The sequence below is a fragment of the Mesoplodon bidens genome (assembly GCF_964165515.1).
Source record: "Mesoplodon bidens genome assembly, chromosome: 19".
Classification (NCBI taxonomy): domain Eukaryota; kingdom Metazoa; phylum Chordata; class Mammalia; order Artiodactyla; family Ziphiidae; genus Mesoplodon; species Mesoplodon bidens.
In genome coordinates, this window is record NC_138179.1 from 34,331,283 (window position 1) to 34,355,541 (window position 24,259).

The following is a 24,259-nucleotide window of genomic DNA, read 5'->3' on the forward strand; positions in this document are numbered from 1 at the left end:
GCGCTCTGCAGGCTTCTACTGTGCTTATTCACACCTCAGCAGCCCCACACCCTCCATTCCTCCCCCTGTACCTGAAAAGCACATTTCTGAGTCTGGTCCACTCGATGGAGTAGAAGTCTAAGCTCATTTCAGCCCAGGTCCCCTCACTAATGGAATATTCTATGCCTCTCTGCTTCCCTGAGAAGGGGTGACCCTATTCTCGGCCAGGATGGTGTCTAGGCCCTAGCTGTGAGCAGTACATGACAATGGGATGACCCAAGGTCCTAGAAAGGTGCCTGGCACACCCTGGGAGCTCAACAAAAGTCTGTAAATTTTGTTGAATAAATTCAAGATCTTTGATTTTGTTAATTTAAGATGACCACCCACTTTCTCCCTGAGGCCAGGGGCTTTCCTCCCACCCAGGTGAGAAAAAAACATCGAAACATTTTAACTCTGATAAAGTTTGCTTTGACACACCAACAGCAGAACTTTCTCTTTAACCCTTCAAGAAATGAGAACTCCCCGATCCCCCACCTCCACTCCGCCTCAGGACTGAATTTCAGATTCCTGGCTGCAACCGACCTGGATCCTTTGCATCTCCTCTGCTGTTACCTCCGCCCAGCCAGATCACCAGCAAATTCTCCAGGCAAGAAAAAGATTTTTTAAAATGCACGTTTGAGAGGAATAAAACGTCTACAGGCAGGAACAGTCCAACAGGTGCTGCCCTGCAAACACTTGAACCCCGAAACTGACTTTCTGAGCGGGCCGAGTGGTTTTTAGCCAAACTGATACGTTTTTTGGCTGTTTCAGGGGCTTTTGGAGAACGTAAATGCCCGCTCCCCTGGGCCTTGCCTTTTTCTCCCATCACTTAGTACCGAGTGCGTCTATGACTTGTTTACCTGGATGCAACCTATGTTGCTCCCAATCACCCCGCTCAGCGACCCGCGCGACCACGTGTCCTTAAATCAGAGCCCCGTGGACTCCGCTCGGGAACTACATTTCCCAGCGGCCCCCGCGCCCTTCGCAGGAAGGACGTCTGCGCACTAAGATACTCAGTTCCAAGTTTGGAGCTTTTAGCTGCCAGCCCTGGCCCATCATGTAGCTGCAGCACAGCCTTCCCTAACGTTGCAACTGGGGGGAAAATCACTTTCCAGTCTGTTTTGCAAGGTGTGCATTTCCATCTGGATTCCCTGAAAGTCCATCTGCTGCCTCGGTCAAGAGAAACTCCACTTGCATGAAGATTGCACGCCTGCAGCTTGCATCTTTGTTGCAAAACTAGCTACAGAAAAGAAGCAAGGCAAAGTCTTTTGTGCTCCCCTCCCCCATCAAAGGAAAGGGGAAAATGTCTCAGTCGAAAGGTAAGAGCCTATTTGCATTACTTGCAAAAATGCAAAGGGTTGTGCATGCATTTATGAATGCATGGATGCAATTTTCGCCTGGCGATTGCATTTTTAAGTTTGAGGTTTTCCACATCTCAGTTGCATTTCCTGTTTAGTATGTGTCTCTTTTTTTTTTTTTTTTTTTTTTTTTTTTGCAGACACAGAGAGTTCCTGTAAGGCAGGGCTTGCAGTTCAGCTGTGCATTGACGTTATTTGCATTCTTCTGCTAGGATTACTGAGCTCTTTTTGCCTTTTGCACAGTCAGGAGAGATAGAGCAGGTTGGTGGCGTCTAAATGTGCAATGCTTTATATAATTGTAAAATTCTTTAGTATGCACACATATAATAGGTAATTTTACGTGCAACAGGAATACAAACTTTTAAAAAGTCTGTAGATGAAAATGAAAGGTAAAACTTGATTTAAACTAGTAGGAAATTAATGTAATCTTATATTCCTTTGGGAATGAATTGTTGGTGCTAGTATTTAGTTAAATTTCCATTGGTATCGTTTTGAACATTAAACAACTTCTGATCTTTAAAGGAAGTAAAGGTGAATAATAGCATTTTACAAAAAAGCAGACAAGAAGTCTTTCTCCTTCTGAGACTTTGCACTTTACACCAATTCCTTATTGGTTCACAGTATTTAGAAGCAGCAATGAGGACATCGAGGTTTTATATCTTCCCATTTGGGAGATGCTTTGCATCTCGAGGGAAAATACTGGGAGAAAAATTCTACTTTTAAGCATTACGCCAATGTGGGAGGACTGCACTGTTTCATTGACAACCATAATGAAATCTTTTAAGTGTGTAATTGCATATATTTAGTCAGCTGTAATAGGTCAGAAGTTCAGGGTTATGGTTGTTTTCTTTCTTTCTTTTTTTTTTGTTGTTCTTAAAAATATTCTTTTTACACAGTTGTACTTTGCAGGCGTAATGTCATGCTGGGGAGGGGATTAAAAATATAAAAATGCTGACATGGCATTAGAGAGCTGAGGGGGTGTTGTCAGGTGGCCCTAGGACTGTAAGTCACTTGTTTCAGAACAAATCCCTATTGAGCATAGAGAAAGCATATGCCCTGTGAGAATGTATGGAAAGGAGAGGTGAGCTCAGCACAAGGTGAGTTAGGCTACCCAGGGAATTAGGTAAGTAAGATCCAGTGAAATTCAAGTGTCTCATCAGCGTTCTGCTACTTTTGGGAGAGTTGTTGTGTCACTTTTTAGTTCTACCTTTTGGGAATCATACATCTCAGCCCCAGAAGGAAGTAATAAAAATTCTAAAGAATTCAAAGTAGGGCTCTTCTTTTCTTTGGATATTAGGGGAAAAAATGGAAATCTGAAAAGCTAAGAGTGCCGAAGTACCTAGGAATTGGCATTATGAGCTGCCAATGTTCCTTAATATTGGGAAAACCGACACTCTTTTAACTGAGCAGAGAAATAATAGCTTAGGAGGGCATTCCAGGCTTTGATGTATGAGAGAGATTGCATCTAGTTACTTTGTATTTGGTTTGCATTCACTCATTCATTCAGGTCAGTTTAATATATGAGTAAATATATTATGAGATGTGTGTGTGTGTGTGTGTGTGTGTTTGTAGTGCACAGGATTTGGGGACATACAAAAATATTTTATATGTAGTTGTTTCCTTCAAGGAATTTACCATGTAGTTGGTGAAAGAAAGCACGTATGCAAACCATTGTGATATAAGATAACTGCATAGATAGTGAAGCAAAATGGTGCATTTGCAGTTTAGAGATGGCAGTGATCTCTCTGGGAGATAGGAAGGGGGTGCTCTAGTGATCTTATCTTTGAACCTTAGGGTTTAAACTCAATCAGGTTTCTTTGTGCATTTTGGGGGGCTCACTCCTAAGGCGGCTCCCTCCTAGCAGAAGAAGTTGGGAAACTGAAAAACGTATTAGCATGGCACTCTTCCATTATGGGTGCACCCATAGTAGATCAGGTACTGGTGGTTCTTTACATTAATTCCCATTTATCCAAATAGTTTTCTTAATTGGGTCCCCTTTGGAAGGTGCATCTGGTGTGAGCATGGGATTCCTGTCCAAAAGGAAAGTTTTGATAGAAGGAAGTGTGTGATCATTTCAGAAATGGCAAAGACTTTTGGCCTGGGCTTTAAATGTGGAACTGGCCTAATTCAGCTACGGTATTCTGAAATGGCCAAGAGAGTGTTTTGTTTTTGTTTTTGTTTTTGTTTTTGTTTGCAGTACCAAACTTCTTTGTAATACTCTAACCAAATGAAATGGAGGAAAAGTGAAAGGTGGCTATAACCTCACAGTATTGAAGGATTTAACAACATGTTCAATTCAAGGACCTTCACGAACTTTCTAGATCACTATAATTCCGTTTTACAGACCTCTAATTTAAGGCACAGCAGAGGCAAAAGAATTACAGACTCCCTGGGAGCTGGAAGGACTGGGTTACTTCTTTCCAGCCTTACCAACAGTGAGATTCCGAGAAAGAATTTCTTAAAAAGAAATTTTGTTTTCCACAGTTGTAACTTTAGGTGGTATGCTTTTCAGCTTGTTTATATTAGCTATCTGGGGTTGAGCTGACATTTTTCAAATATTAAAGTGGTAGAATGCCTTTTGAGGAAATCTGAAATGTAAGTTAACAGGAAGGGCACCCAGAAGGTGCAGGAATTCCTGCACTTTACAGGAAGACAGGCTACAGGAAAAATGTGTCATCTACATTACCCGGGAAAGTAAAACTATTGTTACCAGCCATAATGATCTGAAGGAGGGAGGGTCGGTGGGGGGAGAGGGCTGGCACCCCCCAGTTCACCTGAAAATATACAAAGAGTTTGACCCTGTTACAAATGCACTTCTTCTCACTTCTCCTTCTATTCACCTTCAAAAAATATTAGTTTATCTTGGTTTAAAATAGTAATAGGTACAATGTGTCATGGGAACTGTGTATAAGGCATAATTCAGAAGCATGTAGGAGAGTGACAGGCAAGGACTCAACCCTACTGTGGGTCCTTTGCTTCTGTAGTTCATTCCACCCTGGGAAATGAAATGTGTAAATTTCTCATTCTGTAAATTCCTTTGTTAGGTTGCACCAGAGGGACCTGTCATGCTTAGCCTGTAACCTGAGCCAGTATGTTTTATAACCTCGCACATCGTAGGACACAAAATCAGAATAGGTACCCTGGGTTTCCTGAGTTTGTTTTGCATCAGTGTGGCATTCATTACTTTACAACATGCTGCAGGTCAGCTGCAGGGGCTTTCCTGGGGTCTCTTGGTGGTAATTTGATGCTGGAGCAAAGGGCTGAGATTCTCATTCCTTTGTTTTTCACCGATTAGTATCATTATAACTACCTTGCCTTATTTTAAAGTCTGAAAGGTCTATAAGGGATGTTTTTAAAACTTAAAAGAAAAAAGTACATAAATAATACTTGTTTATTGTAGAAACATTTGAAAATGTAGGGAAGAAAAATAAGAATCACTAGTTACCACAGTATACATTTTGGCATATATGCTTTCGGACTTTCTTCTATTCTATATATATGTGAATATGAATAAATCCAAAATGTGTATAAAATTATTTAGTTGCCTTTTGTTTCACTTACCAATAATACTGTGAACTATTCCAAGTTAATATATTTCTATATTAATAATGTCTAATTATAGTGTATTTATTTAAATAGAACATTAATGTTTATTAACTTTCAATATTATGAATATTGCTATGATAATCATCCCAGTTCATACATTATTACGCATACTGTGGTCTTAGACTAAATTCCAGGACACAGAGCTACAGGTTATGGATATCTAATTCTTCCCCATGACCCATTCTTCTCTTCACCTTTTAAAAATAGCTTTTTTATTACTATAAAAACAATATATACTCATTGAAAAAAATTCAAGCTGAAGAGAAATTCATAATAAGAAAATAAAAATTACTCAAAGTCACACCACACACAGCTACCTACTGTTAACTTTTTAGTGACTCTTTGCATTTGTACATGCATACATATATTTGCATACGTGCTCTTTTACACACTATATGATATTTTGCAACTTGCTTCATACTCCATATATCTTCGACATCTTTCTATACTCATGCACATACAGTTTCCTCATTCTTTTTAGCAATTGCTCATTTTAATTTGTAAGAATGTAGCTGTTTCATCAATCTCCAACTGGACTTTCACAGAGTTCCACTTTTTTACAGCTATAAACAAAACTGCAAGGAATACCTTGAACACACATTTTTGCACATTGGCCCAATTATCTCCTTAGGATGAATGAATTCCTAGAAGTGGAAGTGCTGAGCAAAGGGCGGGCATGGATGTACTGCCCTCCAGAGTGCCTGCAACTAGTTCTTATTCTCACCAGTAATGTGTGGAAGTGCCCATTCTCTCCTCTTAAGCATCCTGCTAAATATTGCCAAATAAATTACACTACTATATATAAAATAGATAATCAACAAGGACCTACTGTAGAGCACAGGGCACTCTACTCAATATTCTGTAATAACCTAAATGGGAAAAGAATTTGAAAAAGAATGGATATATGTGTATGTATAACCGATTCACTTTGCTGTACACCTGAAACTAACACAACATTGTAAACCAACTATACTCCAATATAAAATAAAAGCTAAAAATAAAGAAAGAAAGAAAGAAAGAAAGAAAGAAAGAAAGAAAGAAAGAAAGAAAAAGAAAGGTTATGCTCACTTTCCTTCATCCTGGGTATAATAATTTGAAAAAAATTTTTTGCCAATTTGATAAAAAGTATCAGTATTTTACTATTATTTGCATTTCTTAGTGAAAAAGAAGTTGAATTTTTCTTTTATTTTTGACATTTGTGTTTCATGTGTTTGTGTTTCTTTTTTTCCTCATAAAATGTATCTTTAAAAATTTAATTTGGGGATCAAATTATTTTCAAAGTTAGGTCAGAACATTCCAAGATGGCAGAGCTTAGGTAATCATGGGTTGAAAGTTGGGCTCAGCTTTAATGCATCTAAACAATTTAATTCCCTGGTGAGTTCTAATTTTAATTTTAACCAAAATGTCTTAACTAAACTTACACTTTATAAACTCATTTTGTTATACTAATTATACCTATCCAGATCTTATGAAAATAATAAGAAAAGTGTAATGATTTGATTTAAATTCCATCTGGAATTTACTAACTTCTGGACATTTCTGCATTTTCAGTTATCTCTACAGGCAAAAGTAGTTTTTCTTTGGTTTCATAAATAATTCTCACATAAGCACCTGGTTGTGTTATGTGCATTGTTGCAGAATAATTCTTTTTTTTTTTCTGCTTCATGTGTAATGTCTAATCATAAAAAGTGGTTTCCTTTACCAGATTTGTTAGAAGAATTAAGGCAAGGATCGACTTTGATGACCTCAGAAATTCTATCAAGTCAATCACACTTCACGTATTCTTAACATAGCCTTCCTTAGTAAACGCGCCTATGTATGCATCTTGATACTAAGTAGTAGAATTTAGAGCTTTGAAAGGAGTTTTATAGTCTAATCATCTCATTTTACAAATGAGCAAACTGAAGCTTTGGAAGAAAGTGATTTGCCTGAAGACAGAACCATAGGTGGAACTCACATCTCCTGCTTCTCTGCCCCAGTGTTCTTTTCACTAAATCACACACAAACACTAGTAATCCACATTTATAAAACATTTTTCCCCCAGAATCTTTAGTATATTTCATATTTTTTGTTTTGTTTGTTTCTGTGCGGAGCAGGCTGGTAAGGAAGGCTGACAGTACAATCAGCAGGGGTTCTTATTCTGTGCCCAAGAAATGGTGATACATCAATCATGGTGGTGGGGCTTCTTACCCATTTTCTGCCAAAGGATATTTTGCAAATGCTCTCATTTTAAGTCCCAATGCCTACACTATACAGCTGCAAGTTTTAACCACTGTAATTGTTGTTTGCCTTTTATGGACGATCTCTGAGAGCCCCTGCTGGGTAGCTCATATTTCTTCTTATACATCTTTGCAACTCTGCCTCTTTGAGCATTGAGCTTATAAATACTAGGTGCTCAATAAATGTCTGACAGTGAAAGTATTTTTCATCCGTGGAGATCTCTGTCATTTTGCCCCACATTTCATAAAAGGTGTGGGGTAGTTAAATTATAATGCAGTTTTCCTCTGCTTCCTTTTTTTGCATTAATATTTCCATTCTATCTTTGCTTGATTATTTGGAAGCAAGAACAGCATAAAAAGCAACTTAACAATGGCTGAAGAAGTGTGATTTCTCCCGCCTAAACAGATCTAAAGTTTGCTTGATCCTTGGCTATTAACTCTTTTAAAACTATGCAGAACTAAGATGGGTTGTCTGAAGGGTCCCGTGGGATAACTTAAGTTAAGGACTTTAGGACTGAAGTGAATTCCTCCACCCTGTGCTGGTTTTAGGAGCTGGTTTGTAAGTTACCTCTGAACTTGAGCCTCTGAAGCATTGGGAGAGATAACCTGAAAGTTTTTAACAGCTGGCTGCCCTATGACAAAACAGGGAACTCTGCATGGATAACCCCACAATGAAACAACTTCCTTCCCGACCACCTACCACTGTCTCTGCCGCCCCCTCCACGCGCCCCGCCCTAGGTTCTGTTTCCTACTCTGCTTCCTGAGATGGTCTTCCTTTCCTGAGCTGGTCCATAAGGTTTGGTACACGGTTCATAAAACCCCCTCTTTCTGCAGTTGAAAGGGTAGTCAGGTTATAACCTACACACACGAAGTCTGTTACAAATCATCGTAATTTAGTCAACTCAGTTCTGAGTTGAAGCATTAAACAGGCTCTTGCTGAATCTCTCTTCATCTGTTTTATTTTCTAGTCTGTATATCCCTCCTAAAGTTGGATTGGGGTCAGCCTTGGTTTTTGGGTTTTTTTTTTTTCAGAGACAATTAGCTATAGATCTGATGCCATCACAACCCACACCCAGACACCCAGTTCTATCACCATCACCATCATCACCACTTATTTTATGTCAGTCACTTTTCAGGTACTATGCTTTTGAACTTCACATAAATCCTAGGGGGACAGATACAGTTATCGTTAATTTACAGATGAAGAAGCTGAGGCTCAGGTGAGTTCATGAACTTGCCCACGGCTGAAGAACCAGCAGGCAGCCCAGGCAGGATGCAAGGCCAGGCATGTTTGGCCACGGGGCCCAAGTTCATAACCGGGGGCCAGCAAACTACAGCCTGGGGGCCAAATCCAGCCCCTCCTGTTTTTAAGTACAGCCTGTGCGCTAAAATGATTTGCACATTTTCAAATGATTGGGAAAAGAATAAAAAGAATAACATTTCACGACACATGAAAATTATATAAAATTTGAAGTCAGTGTCTACAAATAAAGTTTTATTGGAACACAGCTCTGCTCATTCATTTACAGGTTGTCTAGGGCTGCTTTTCCCCCACGGTTGTACAGTCCAACAGTTGTGATGGAGATCCTATGTCCCGCAGGGCCCAAAACATTTACTCTCTGGCCCTTTTCAAAAGAAGTTTGGTGACCTTGCCCTTTTTGACTTTCCTCAATCACGTAATGACTCCTGGTCCGTATTACACTCCTCTTTGGCTTTAACTGGAAGTTGTTAACCTGGATAACTACTCGCCCATGACTCAGCCAGCGACCTCTGGGGCCCAGCCCACAGGAAACGTCTGAGCGGTGTTTCTCCTGGTTGTGAGATTGGCCGGCCATTGCTCATTTCCGCTCAGCGGAGCTCCCCGTCTCCTTTGGCCCATCCTGGGGTCCTTTCCCCTCAGCTGCACTCTTCCTGTTTGCTTGACGTCTCTTTGCCTTTCTTGCCTTTCTTTCCCCTCCCGTTGAGAGGCTGTTCATTAGTTCTTCTCCTGGTCCCTTCATCCTCCCCTTCCTCGTCCCATATTGTGTTTAAAAAACAAACGAACTAAAAACACCTCTCGTGCTACCACCATTGCCTGGCTTTGTTGATTCCTGCCATGACCCAGGTCAGAGGTGCCATCATGTCGTCTGTGTGGAATGAGGATGGAAGCCCCCCTTCATTGTAGAAGCCTCCATCTCACCCAGACGGGTTTCCGGTTGTCGCCTCCTACAAAGGCTAGAGCCGTTTTCTCACATGAACTGCCCCAGCCCTGGGGACAGTTTTCTTTTGCGTATGAGTATCCTTTTGCTTTCCGAGTCACTGATATTGTAGGGATTGTGCGTATTTAGCAGGGAAGGTCCTGGCACAGGTTCTGGAAATGAAGGGAGGGGAGGATGGGGATGGAGGCTACCTGAGGACAGAGTAGCTTTGGTAGGACGAGCCCAGGTTTGTTCACGGCCTTCCAAGTGAGGTCCGTTCAAGTCCCGTACAAGGAGGTGCCATCGTTTCTACCATCTTAGGTGGTTGCACTGATGGAGAGCCCTTCTCTATGCCAGATAGAGCACTTAGTGACCAACATGAGCTATCTCCTTCTCCCCTCACTAGGGCCCGATGAGGTGATGCCCCATTTTGTATATGAGCAAACTGAGGCCAGAGGTTAAATGTCAAGGTTGATCATGGCAGAGCAGTTGCTTTCATCAAGGTCTGTGTGACCCCAGGACCTGGGCTCCTGGCTACTCCACTGGAGGTGTCACTCCATAATAAATGTCTGAACCCATTTCCCAAAAGACATGGTTGGAGATGGAAAACATGAATGGATGCCATGGGAACCTGTGCATACCAGGGCCAGGTAGGGTAATTAGGAGGGGCTGACCTGTGTCTACCTATACATGGATTCCTTCTGACTTGTTCCTTTAAGCCTCTGTTGATCATAGAATATTGAGCCTGACGCATTCTGAGTTTTAAGCTTGAGTTCCAAGTACAAACTGCCCATTGGTTAAAGGAAGCTGGTTACAGCTGGTCTACTGGTAGGTCTACTGGTAGATACAGGTGTGTACAGACAGGAAGTTTATGTTAAACCTCAGTAATGAATGTTGATTCCATTAGCTCTCTGAGAGGCTGTAACTAAGCAGATCTAAACTTTATGTGTTTCTCTGCACATCCAAGTTGAATTGTTTTAAAACAGTAATGAGAACATGGCCCATTTGGCAACATACCTACGTAGAGGAACAAGCCTTTTTGGCTTAGTGATTTCCTTTCTTCTTGGTTATTTCTATGTAAAAGTAACAGGTGCGGTTTCCTTGAAACTGGGCCTGAACCCGCATCTTCACTGTTTCCCTCTTCCCTGGACAGAGTGGAGGAAACCGGAATCACGTCTTTTTTGTGGTATAGGAAACGGGGGTTTTGGGATGAGTTTTCTCTCTTAAACCAGTGAGCCTTCTGCCAGCTGTCTCTCGAGCCAAGCACAGCAGCGAGCGCCTGTGTGTGATTCCTTCCCTTGATCCCTCACAGAAGCCATGGGAGTAGGTGGCCTGGGTGTTGAGTGACGAGTTATTTATTCCCCTCCTCCAGTCCCACATGGGAGGGATGAGTTTGAGATAAGGGAGAGGCTAGAGTCTGGAGAACCAGTGGGGACAGAGTGGCAAAGAGTCTGGGAATTCTTCTGTAGTGAACGTGCAGAGACAGCCTTTCCGTGATATCGGAAATCTTTATAGGCATCTTCTCCCCGCTTTACTTACTCCTTCCCATGCCCCAAACTTCTTAGCCATTGAAAAAAATAACCCCAAAGACTCCAAACACATCTAAAGAGAGAACGTGGATAAAGGGCCTGTCCGTATCAGTTCAACAAATAACTTTTTACTGATTGCTATGTTTAGGATACTGTGCTAGGTGGAACGAAATAAAAATGCATGCTGCTCTACTTTCCCACTTACTAGCTCTGAGCCTTGAAAAATCTACTTGACTTCTAGCTTCAGTTTCCTGACCTGCTAAATGGAGAGACTGATACTCATTCACAGGATCGTTATAACGATTAAGCAAGGCTATGTATGTAAGGTGCTTTGGCCAGTGCTTGGCATTCATTTGTTCAGGAACTATTTACTGAGAGCTCTTCTGGGTTTGAGGCACTGAGCTATATAGTAAGCTCGCCATAAGGATAAATTTGCTTTACTCTTTCTTTCCCTCTAGGCTTTAAGGAGCTTAGAGTCTAGTAGGAGGTAAGATTGCACAGAAATGTACAGAATACAAGCTAGAAGCCTAGATATGCTTAGAATAGATACTATGGGTTAGAAAGCCCTGCAGGTGAGGGGGATCAGGAAAATTTTTTACAACGAGCGTGCAAGTATCAATATGATTTTCAGAGCTGTTGAGGAAATGATGTCCTAGATCCAAAGTAAATATGGAGAAGGATCTTGACTTCAAGATCAATAGAATAACCAGTCCAATGTTGATAGAGGCAGAACCATTCCTCAGAAGAATAAAGAAGAGAAGATGCCCTAGGAAAATCTCTGGAGCTTCAAAGACCTTATGTGTGTTTTCTAAGAACATCCTTTTCTTAGCAAGCTCAATACGGTTTTATCACTTATGATCACAGGAGGTTAATAAACGGAACATGTCATATCTCGTACTTTTAGGTGCTTTTTTTTTTTTTGGATTGTGGAAACTCCAGGAAATCTAGAGGTTAATAGTTAAACAAGTATATCATATCAACTGGGTTTACAGGCACACTGTAATTATATAAGCAAGCTGTTGGTTCAATAGTCAATGTCTACCTAGGTCAGGGAATAGTTTCCAGAGCATGGCCACAGCTGTAATTTTCATTTTTCATAACCTGCCAACCTGCCTTTTCCACTTCTTAGTTCCTTTTCTCTTTTCTAGAATTAGCTGAAGTCCGTTGAAAAGAAGGAAAACTGCACTTCTGAATTCTCATTTTGCTTTTACCTGAAGAGAAGTGCTCCAGAAAGTTCTTTGTTTTACCAAACTTACTTTCTCAAGCATGATACCGGGTACTGGCAAGGGGGTTCATACATTTTTGTGTGTATTTTTAATTTCCGAAAAATTCCATTTAAAAGGTGAACAGATTTAATACAATTGATATTTTAATACAATTATTAGATTAAATCTGTGTTTCTTTCATTATCTTGGTTTCAAAAACACAGTGACCTACAGCTCTGGAGCTCACAATAGGCTGTTTCTCAGTGTAACTATACTAAGTCACCTTTTTCTCCTTGGTGACTTCATTCAGCTCAGGGTCCGTAGAGTGGACTGGGTGGGTGGGCTGAATCACCCCCAGTCTGAGTCAGGAAAGCCACGGGGCAGTTTTTGCCTCACCTTGCTGGGCAGTTAAAGAGAACATACAATCAGCCCGGGGGCTAGGACCGACCTGCCAATTCTGTCATCTCCTTCAAGTGGCTTGCTAAGTCTCCTTGCTTGGGACTTTGTTCCTGAATGAGCTTCTATTTTTATAGGTAAAGTAGGGGGGGAAATGCAGATTTAGTTCTGGAATTGATTTAAGAATGAGATGGAGAAATTTTGATACCCTAGGGTTAGGATGACGTTTTCCGTCTTAAATTTCCATCTTTCTTTTCTGGTGTGACCCGTCCTTAGGCAAGACCGACAGCAAGTCAGTGTTGGCAGGTCAGGGGGTGGGGATAACGCGTGAGATTGTGTGTCGGGGGCAGAGGACCATATATGTCTTGGCTGAATTTAACAAGCCTTTTTGAACAACTATGTAAATAACCTGCACCTTGCGCTGTGCTCAGTGACTACAAAGGTGCATAGAATTCCATCTCTACCCTCAAGAAGCTCACCGTCTAGGAGGATGTGTTCGTTTGCTAGGGCGGCCATAACAAAGTACCGCAAAGTGGGTGCCTTGCACAACAGGAGCTTGTTGTCTCACAGTCCTGGGGGCGAGAAATCTGAGCTCAAGGTAGCAGCAGGGTAGATTCCTTCTGAGGTCTGTGAGGGGGAGCCTGCTCCGTGCTCTCCTCCTAGCTTCTGGGGCTTTGCAGGCGATCTTTGGCATTTCTCGGCTGTAGAAGCATTGCCCAGATCTTTGCCTTCGTCGTTACACGGCCCTCTCCCAGTGTGTGCGCCATCGCCAAATTTCTCCTTTTTATAAGCACACCAGTCCTATTGGATGAGGGACCCACCCCAATCCTGTATGACCTCATCTTAATGGTATATGCAACCACCCTATTTCTAAGTAAGACAAATTCTCACATTCTGGGGCGCTGGAGGTTAAGTCTTCAAGTTAGGAATTTGGGGGAGTGGACAGCGTCGACCCATAGCATGAGAAGATGAGCACGTCAGCAGGTTAACGCTCCTGTGCGTGATACGTGTGTAGTTTTGATACAAGGTGCGCTGGGGTACGGAGGACGGAGGAGGGCACCCCTCGACCTGGGTTAGAGCCTGTTGGTAGAGGGAGGACATCAACTTGGCCAAATGGAGCTTTCGGTGTCGTGCTTCTCGGGAGAATAAGCAAGTAAAACAGGAGACTTGCCGTCTGGTCCTTGAGCACACTACCGGCTCTTTCTTCTGATTTTCTGTTGTTAGTGAGAGACTGGATGCTTCTAAACTGGGGGGCGGCAGGAAGGGGGGTTGTTAAATTCACACACACACACACATACACGCTCGCACACACACACATGCACACACATACGCGCTGTTGCTGTCTTGATTCCCAGACTTAATTAGTGTTTGCTGGTGAACCGTCCGTGGCTGTCACATGCCCCTTCCGTGCACATATACGGAGGCCTTTCCCTTTGTAACAAATGGTTCCAGTCCTAATGGAACAAAGCTTAAGAGGGAATGGCAGTGAGTAAGAACCAAGGATCTGTAGCCAGGCAAAGCTTATTTTTAGAAAAGGCCTGTAAGCCTTAGAAAAAAAAAAAAAAAGTACTTCTCGAGCGTTACCAAGCTTTTCAAATATTGATTATTACCAACAGGTCTTTTCAACCTGTGTGTCTTACTTATTCGTGTTAATAGGCAGCTTTATTTTATGTGGTCTGAGTATGTTTAGCATAAAATTCGGAATAAAAGTACCCGTATCAGCTTCAGGAAGAGGGTACAGTAAGGGATGAAACTGTCAGGATGTGTTATATGGGGTGGTCAGGGGCAAGGTCAGTGGGAAGGAACTTTCCCAGCTTAGGACAGATGTCCATTGTCGGTCAGATTGTCCTGCCAGGGTATTGATGGCAGCATCCTTCAAGTGTGAGGCCAGGTGGGCAACCCAGAACAGGCCACAGGAAGGTAAGGCATCCCTCAGAGCTGGGTGGATGGTCCCGGGGCAGGTGATCCAAACAGCAAGAGAACAGGTGGGCAAGCAGTCGTGAGGCAGAAAGTCAAGAATGAGATGAGCCAACATGGAAGAGGAATAAAGAAATCATCAGCAGGGAGGTCAGCTGGAAAGTGGGGATCAGAGGGTGAAGGGGTCTGAGGACCCAGGGTGCAGAAGCCAGGCATGAATGTGAGTTTTTATTCCATATTGGCCCTGCATATGAGACAAGTATCCACCTCACCTGTTTGCTGCAGCTTCGGATGCAGTCTCTGTTCACCTGCCTATAGTGTGATGCTGCCTTCCTAGGCAGCCGGGGTGTGCGGATATGAGGAAAAGGGCAACAGAAAACTAGCTTGGGGCTTGTTTAAAGCGAGCCCAGACTTACCTCCTCGCTGAGGACCTGCACACAGCTCTCTAAGTGGGACCAGCAGAGTCAGAGGAAAAGAGGAAGTAGCGAATCAGCTGGATGGTCAGACCACTGGTTTTAGGGCTAAAACCAGCCTCTGATTTTCCGTCTCAGATTCGGAGGTGAATATGGTCTCATGTGGAAAAGCAGCCCTGACTCCTAGACTTTCAATTCCAAGGCAAAGCTGGGAAGGAGAAATGAAACTTCTAGAGGAAAGTTTGTGCTGCTTTTCTGTTTTAAAAAGGGTATCGGCGAGGGGGGGGGCACCTGAAACTAATATAATATATGTTAATTATAATTCGATTTAAAAAAGTATATCAGGGGTGCAGAGTCTTTGCGAAAGCAATTGGGCAGTGTCGAGAACCTGGACAATTTCGTTCCCGTTTATGAGACTCTCTCCTAAATAGCGAGTGATTTTTGAGTGCCTACTGTGTGCAAGGCTTTGTGATAAGCACTAAACATACTAGGGCTAATCTTCATAAAGAGAGGTAGGTAAAATTATCCCCATTTTACAAAGGAGGAAATTGGAACTTGGGTTAATAACTTGCCCAGAATCATACAGTAAGTGGTTTGCAGAGCTGGGATTTGAGTCTAGTTCATTGAAATCCCAAAGTTCATGTTTTTCACTACGTAACTGTCACGTGAAAATAGTGAAAAATAGAAACACCCTATTGCATAATAATAAGGGAATAGCTGAAGTTACAGATGTCTACCTGATGTAATAGGTAATGAAGGCAGACGAAACCACTAATGGAAAGATGCTTATGACCTAGGAAGAGTCTATACAATATACAGGTAGAGTGATCACAGGTATGTGTATGCATTTGTGTATTTGTGTGTGTTTTGTTTTCCCTCCAATAAAAGAGTCTTTATGAAGGAGAATTTTATTGAGTCCAGTTGCAGGAGGCACAGCGGAGCCTGGTAGGAACTGAGAAAGGCATCTTCTGACTCCTTTCTCTCTCCCTTTGCAGGGGCCTCGTTCTGCTTTTCTAGAAGAGTCTTTACTCTTTTCCCCTGCAGACCAGGCTTTGTTACCTTATCAGTGTGCACAGGGTGTAAAAGAGCCACTAGCCCTGCATCTGTGTGACTTTGTACTTGAGTACCCACCATTTTTTGACTAGTTACAGTCTCTGGTCTGAGATCAAAATCTCTGTTTTGCAAAAGAAAAAATAATTCTGACAATGGGTGGGTGCTGGACTGAGTGGATCTGAGTCAGCATCTGAGTGGTCTGAGCCAGGTGTTCATAGACACCAGGAGTGCGAGGGTGACACGCATGGCCTGCTGCCCACCTAGAGGGGCTGTGGGAACAGGTCATCTGAGTACGGGCGTAAGTGAGACAAACGGATTGACGTAGTAAATCGGGAAATACATGGAAAAATGAAAACAGCGAATACGGCTGCTTAGCCTTCAACTTGAATGAAACTTTGATAGTATTGTGACCTGTGGCATTTTACATTTGCGTAATATTTTTAAAATTCGCATACTGTTAATGATGAAGAACTTAATTATTAAGGAAGGAGCTGTGTCTGCTCATATTCCCTCATAGTCTCTGTGAGTGGAAGAGACTCAGACCATATACACCAGCATTTGCCTTTATAAGGAGGCCACTTGAGCAGTGAAAAGAGCACTAATACCATCTGGTGAACAAACTGAGTCAATGCCCTGGAACTGAAGAACAGCACAGAAAAGGCGCCCTGGTGCTCTCTAATGGCTGAGTGATCAATACATGATTAACTTTCTGCTGATGGGACAGGTGCCCAAGTATATTGGTACAAAGAGTCTGGGCGGTAGATAGATACCTGGCAAAACGAAAAGGGTTTAGAACCATGGGATGTTACGTCTAGCGGGGACCCTAGAAATCATGTAGGCCAAGCACTTCATTTTATAGACAAAGCAGTCATGATCAAGAGGGATCAAGTCACTGGGAAATCCAAGGTGATAGTGGATTAGGTCGGGAAGACAAATCTCCTGACACCCACATGGGCTGTTGCTAGCATCCCAGGCGCATCTTGATGCTAGGCCAACCTTTGACTCTCTGGGAAGCCCTTATGCTCATCCTATAAAGGCAGAAACTAACTAACCCTTGAGGCCTAAAGATAAAAAATAAATGAGAGCACCAGGCCCAGGAAATCAGGACCTCTGTTTATTCAGTCAGTCATCAGATGATTGAATGGGTCTGTTCAATCCTGCACGCAGTCATTCTTGCATTTATTCGTTTTCCCTGACCACTTATTAGATGCTCTTGGTGTGGCTCATGGCTGGATGCCAGGGAGGGTGCAGAGAGATGATTCCTACTTGCAAGAAGCTCACGTTCTAATGAGGGACAGACGTGTGTACCAACATTTGTGACTTAATGAGGGCTCAGAGGAAAGGTTGAACAACCGCTTAGATCTTGGAAAGGGAATGGGAGACTTGGAGACTGGGTGGGAGTGGGGAGTCTGAGCAGACCCAGCTCTGGTCTGAGGGGCAGTGTGTGCAGGCATGAGCGTCCAGGAAATCCTAAAGCCTCGTGTGGCTGCGGTGTAGGGGGTCATCTAGCAGGGCAGTGAGGTGAGGGAGGGGAAAAGGCAGGGACCAAGGTAGGGAAGGCCTTGCAACTTGGGAGCCGTTCATTGCCGGACTCAAATCCACAGTAGGAAGTACTGCTGAGAGAGGGTTTCTTCCAGCAGCTAGCTGAATATAATTTTTTGTATTTTAGACTCAACTCTGCATCTCTGTCCCTTGGCAACAGGTTTTGTTAATATCCTGAGCTGGGTTTAAAGTGGAGAGCCAAATTGGCCATGAAAAGCTTTCCTTTGGCAAGTCTACGACTAACTTTCTCTATCAGTTAGGAAAAAAAAAAAAAGATATCGAGCTTTATGGGAAAGAGTTTGCAAGGGTTGATTAGTATTGGTAGTTTTCTTTCACTACCATTTGTTTTTTGTTTGTTTGTTTTTTTTAATTTTTATTTTATTTTATTTCACTACCATTTGATAACTCAACTCATAATGACATTTTGTTGGCGGTTCACCAGCTCGCGCCTGCCTCTGCACCAGGGCATGCCCGGAGGCCTGATTCTACGGTTTTTGTTCATAGGAGCATGTCTCCCACCCTGCTGTTTTTAGTTTTTAGCTAATGAACTTGACATTCCTGCCTGCTAAGCCCCGGGGAGATTGTCTGCTTACCCCATTCGCTTTCCTCCGTGAGGGCAGGCGAGTGCTACTCACATCTGAGGGCCTGCCATTCTGGAGGTTTTACGGATGGAAACCCCAGCCTCAGTTTGAGAGCCTGAGATTCTAACCATCCGGACCTGTGGAGGTGGGTCCTGATCTCTGAAAAAGGGAAACTGCTCCATGGGTCCCAGTGTCTTAACAAAAGTGCTAGAGGGAGCACCTAGGAAATGGAAAATCAAACCTAAGATGGTTTCTTCCAAATTTCATGAGCAGTTAATATTATTTTTGTGTTATTTTCAACTTGCTTTTTTTTTTTAACTCAAAATTTCCAAAGTCTACATCCACAGCGTTGCATAGTTCTTAGCAACAAACTTAGCAACAAATCAGAGAAAAAAAATTAACCAGTTTTCTGTATTTTTTCACTACATGTGTAATCTCATCTATTTCCTCTTACCTCCTTGGGGCTTGGTTTCATCTTGTTGTAACTAGATGGTCGCTAATTCTGTTGCTTTAAATAAATGCCTAATTTGATTGGGAAGATACATTAAGGCTGAAACGTGCAGAGAATACAGAGAGATGGTGCAAATTCAGAAGCGTGAAATTAAGGCAGGTGCACCCTAGTGGGTGAGGCATCAATATTCCAGACATTTCACCCTTCCTCTACTCCATTTGGGCTCAAGGAAATCATCCATGCTTTTACGGTTTGTGGTAGAAGTTTGGGAGAAATTAACTACTTAAACCATACTCTAATAGTAACCTGAATTTACCTGTAACTGGACTCACTTGTTTTCCAAACTGCATTTATCCATTTTAAACACCTTTGAGAATAAAAGATAAATATGATCCTGCAATCCCACTCCTGGGCATATATCTGGAGAAAACTCTAATTTGAAAAAATGCATGCACCCTAGTGTTCACAGCAGCACAATAACCAAGACATGGAAGCAACCTAAGTATCCATCGACAGATGAATGGATAAAGAAGAGGTGGTACATGTATACAATGGAATATTACTCAGCCATAAAAAAGAATGAAATAATGCCATTTGCAGCAACATGGATGGACCTAGAGATTATCATACTAAGTGAAGTAAGTCCGACAGAGAAAGACAAATATCATATGATAACACTTATATGTGGAATCTAAAAAAATGATACAAGTGAACTTATTTACAAAACAGAAACAGACTCACAGACATAGAAAACAAACTTAGGGTTACCAAAGGGGAAAGGGGCGGGAAGGATCAATTAGGAGCTTGGGATTAACATATACACACTACTATATATAAGACAGATAAACAACAATGTCCTGCTGTATAGCACAGGGAACTATATTCAATATCATGTAATAGCCTATAATGGGAAAGAATCTGTAAAAGGATATATATGTGTTTATACATATATATGTATAACTGAATCCCTTTGCTGTACACCAGAAACTAACACAACATTGTCAATTAACTATACTTCAATTAAACAAAAAAAGAAAAAGATAAATAGTGGAGATTGAGGAAGAACTTTGTTTTTCATATAAATTGTAAATGCAAGAGTATATGACCAAGAAAGGCAAGGAAGTCTTTAAAAAAAAGGACAGACTCAGCTTTAGGGATTGTTTTAGATCTGAGGTTCCTAAAAGTTAAAAAAAATCTAAAATGTATTTTCAATCATTTGGAATTGATTTAAAAACAAAATGCACGTGCTGCCAACAGTGTTAGCTTGTTAGACTGCAAAGAGCACTTTGAAAGAAGTACAGCTGTCACATTTTCTGTCCTTTGTAGAGATTTAGCCTCGGGAAGATAGCAAGTTTGCAAATTAACAGATCTCATCGAAATTCCATCCTTCTTCCCTGGAGCTTCCGCTACCCCAACTCCACTGCCCCCGCCCCCCAAGAGCACAATCCTGTGGTTATCTTGATTCATAGAACATTTTTTCCTTTTTCTCACTGTTGGATATGCTAGTTATCAGGCAGGTTTAAAATGAGAATCAATGAAGAAATGCTGTCATTTTAAAAACTGTATAATAATGACTCTACAGTAAATATTCTGCATATTTAGTTTTGCAAAAATAACTGGATGGGGGCTTTTGCGCCAGTTAATTATAGACTGGGAAGAATTGTAAGCAACACTTTTCTTTCTTGTTTTCTAGCTTATCCTCAGAGCCAGGCTCAGTGCCTGGCACATGGTAGGTGCTTAACAAGTACTGTTTGAATAAATTATGGACTAGCAACATGCAGAGTTAGCCTTATGCAGACTTGTAAGGTAGGCTGAGATGGACTTTGACGAATTCAGTCTCCCTTTTCTAACCTTTCCTCTTGCTTCTCACAGGAGAACTTCTTATCACACCTGTGGAATCCTCATGTGTCTTCTTTATATATGTATAGTTTTTATTGTGGTCAAATATCAATACATGTAACATAAAACTCACTATTAAATCATTCTGAAGTCTACAGTTCTGTGGTTTTACCGTCTTCACAAGGTTGTGCAACCGTCACCACTGTTTAGCTCCAGAACATTTTTGTCACCACAGATGGAAAGCCGTCACTCCCACTCCCCGCCCTGGCAACCACTGACTTTCTGTCTCTATGGATTTACCTATTCTAGATATTTCCTGTGAATGGAACCATACAACATGTGGTCTGCCTATCTGCCTTCTTCCACGTAGCCTAATTTTTTTTCAAGGTTCGTTCGTGTTGCAGCGTGTTATCAGTACTTCATTCCTTCTTACAGCCGAGTAGCATTCCATTGTTTGGATATATCACATTTCTTTCCTCTTTTTATTTCCTATCAAAATCTAGTGTCTAAGAGAACCTCTTAAAAAGTAGTTAATAAACTACATAATAAATATAACTTAAAAACTCATCCAAGGGGAATTTGCATTGTTCAAGTGGAAAACAGCTGAAAATAAAGTAATATATTTCTGATGGGGGAAGCTCCAAGATGGGAAGACATTTCCAAGGGGATAGGGGATTTTTTTTTTTTTAGTGCTACTGAACAGCTGACTTCTTGTAAAACCAAGTCTACCGGTGGTTGTAGGACTGGAAAAGGTATTGAACTGAGGATATGGGCACAGGGTTCTGATCCTGGGTTAATTGTTACTTGACACTATGTTGCCTAGTGTTTTCTGTTTGTTGTTTTGGTTTGATTTTGAACCAGGCCTTCTGCTAAGCTCTTTCACATACCTTTTTATCTCATGTAATCCTCACAAAAATTGCATGGAATAAGTCTACTTTTACTCCACATTTGATAAATGAGGAGTCTGTACATAAGGAAATGTTGGAAGACTAGATACCAAAGCTGAAGTTTCACTTGTAGTAAATTGTGGAGCAAGACTCAGACTCATGTCTGATTATCTTTAGCCTGAGCTCAGAACCACTTTCTTTTACATTATTATTATTACTTTTTGTTTTTTTGGCTGCGTTGGGTCTTCACTGCCGCACACAGGCTTTCCCTAGTTGTGGCAAGCACGGGCTCCAGGCGCATGGGCTTCAGTAGTTGTGGCTTGTGGGCTCTAGAGTGCAGGCTCAGTAGTTATGACACACAGGCTCAGTAGTTGTGGCTCGCAGGCTCTAGAGCGTGGGCTCAGTAGTTGTGGCACACGGGCTTAGTTGCTCTGCGGCATGTGGGATCTTCCCGGACCAGGGCTCGAACCCGTGTCCCCTGCATTGGCAGGTGGATTCTTAACCACTGTGCCACCAGGGAAGTCCCTCGGAACCACTTTATGGCAGGGGTTGGCAAACTACGGCTCACTGTGTGTTTTTATACAGCCCACGAGCTAAAATGGTTTACACATTTTTAAATGGTTAAAATGATCAAAAGGAATGTCTCATGACCCACGAAAGTTACAGAGTTCTAGTTTCTGTGTTAGAACAGTCATGCCTGTTTGCTTTATGTATTATCTCTGCTTTCATGCTACAATGGCAAAATTGAGTTATTTGGACAGAAATTATGGCCCACAAAGCCTGAAATATTTCCTATCTGGCCCTTTATGGAACACATTTGCTTGTTTCCTCACCCGTAAAATGGAGACAGGGAAAGAATTCAATTAAATTATCCTTCAGGTCCCTTTTAGCTTTAATGTTCTGAGAACTGCAGAGAAAGTTGTTTAGATATTCTGCTTTCCTGGGAGGTCTCCAGCTCCCTCTGCCTTCCTCACTGTCAGCAAATGAGTTTGCTTCTTTGAGGAGAAAGACTGAGTCCATCTGAAACAGACGTTCCTCCCACCCACCCCACTCCTGGTCATACCCATCCGTGCCCTGACCTCACATCTCTCTGTGCATCTGTCCTCTCACTCATTCATCTCGTCTGAGTAATAAACAAGGTTATGGTTTATCCCGTGCCTGTCATACCTAGGCACTCCATGGGACAGTGAAGAAGGTTCAGAGATGATAACGTGTAAAGTCAGGTGTATTGTGTCCATTTTAGGGATGTGAGAACTGAAGCTTAGGGCGGTGAAACTGTTTCTCCGGGACACATCAGTTAGCAAGTCGTGGTGCTGGCAGAGGGAGCCCAGTCTTCCTGACCCCAGGGCCGCTACTTCTCTTGATCGATGTGATCTTGGCCCTCTGTCTACCTAGTTATCTCCCTTACCCCATACGGCCCCCATCCCTCTATGTATACCCTCTTCATTCCCCCCACTTTTTCTGATGTTCTTTTCTTTTTCATATTAAGCTTGCATCCTGAGAACAATATCGCCTTGGGTCAGCTCTTCTTCTGACCATCCCTGCCAGCCCTACCTCAACCCCTACCCTCATGAGATTCCTCTCCTCTTGGGTGTAAGTAGGGCAAAAAAGCATGAGTTCAGTTTGGTTCTGTCATTTGCAGCCATGTGACCTTGAATACTTGACTTCACTAAATCTGGGTGTACATCTGTAAAATGGGATGGTGATCATAGCAGTCACAGAGGCTTGACTCGAGGATTAAACGAGATCACCTATGTGCTATACCTAAACGTGCCTGTGCCTAACAGACACTAAGAACTGCAGCTCTTGGTCTTCTATTGTTATAGAATGGTATTTTCTATCCTTTTTTTTTTTTTAAGAGTTTTTACTTTTATTCCAGAAATTTAACACTTTTAATTTGTATGCTTAAAAAAATTTTTTTTTAAATCGGGGTATAGTTGGTTTACAATGTTGTGTTACTTTCAGGTGTAGAGCAAAGTGATTCAGCTATACATATATATATATATATATATATATGCTCTTTTTTAGCTTCTTTTCCCATATAGGCCATTACAGAGTATTGAGTAGAGGTCCCTGTGCTCTACAGCAGGTCCTTATTAGTTACCTAGTTTATATACAGTAGTGTGTATATGTCAGTCCCGATCTCCCAATTTATCCCTCCCCTGCCCTTACCCCATGGTAACCGTAAGTTTATTTTCTACATCTGTAACTCTCTTTCTGTTTTGTAGATAATTCATTTGTACCCTTTTTTAGATTCCACGTATAAGCGATATCATATGATATTTGTCTTTCTCTGTCTGACTTCTATCCTATTGCTCAGTCCCAAGCCCCCAAATTACCTCACTCGGTTTTCTGGGGTGTTTCATGGTCTCTTTCCACTCAAACCATCCAATTTATATTCAGCTTGTTTTCCCCTCTGTCACATGCATCCTCTCCTCTAGCCTCTTACCGTTTTTTCCCTCCAGCATCTCATACCCTTCCCATAGGCAGTGCCTTTTCATAGACTGACCATCTTCCCCTCCTTTGCTTCAAGTCCTATGCGTCTGTCAGGCCTCACCTAAGAGCTAGAGCCTCCTGTGACTGGCCCCTCTTGTCCTGGTCTCTTCCTTTATGAACTTCCTTTGAACGGGGAGTCACAGAGTCATCAACTGGCCACAAAAGGCACCACGTTGTTCTTCCCACTTGGTCAGGTTACGTGACTTCAGGAAGGTCATCCAACCCGTTGGTGGCAATGTCAGACACTGCCTTCTCTATTTTCGTATAAATAATCTCTGAATCATGTACATGTTCTTACATTATTCACCGTTGAATCCACAGAGTCTCAGTACTTATTTTATGATAGGTTCTGAACTGAAGAAAGATAGTAAGGACGCGTTTCGTGCACTTGCACTTGAGAGCAAGTGCCTCCTGAGGCACCTTGCTTGCCCTAACCTACTCCTGGCCCTGGTAAGACCTCCACTTGTCCTGAGAGCTGACGATCAGGGTGGGGTGGGGTCCGGGGAATGACTAACCACACCAGAGGCTCCAGCAACACAGAGGAAGTAGTGATTAATTTGGGGCCCATTAGG

At 42.1% G+C, this 24,259-nt stretch overlaps 1 protein-coding gene across 2 annotated transcripts in view; it reads left to right on the forward strand.

Annotated features, from left to right (window-relative positions):
- Window positions 1-1,052: 1,052 nt before the first annotated feature.
- Window positions 1,053-24,259, forward strand: part of MAP2K6 (mitogen-activated protein kinase kinase 6) — a 127,468-nt gene continuing 104,261 nt past the window's right edge. For both annotated transcript variants that reach the window (XM_081218806.1, XM_081218805.1), the window contains exon 1: window positions 1,053-1,337. In XM_081218806.1, coding sequence (XP_081074932.1) covers window positions 1,322-1,337 — 16 coding nt within the window. In that variant the 5' untranslated portion in view covers window positions 1,053-1,321. The remainder of the gene's footprint in view (window positions 1,338-24,259) is intronic.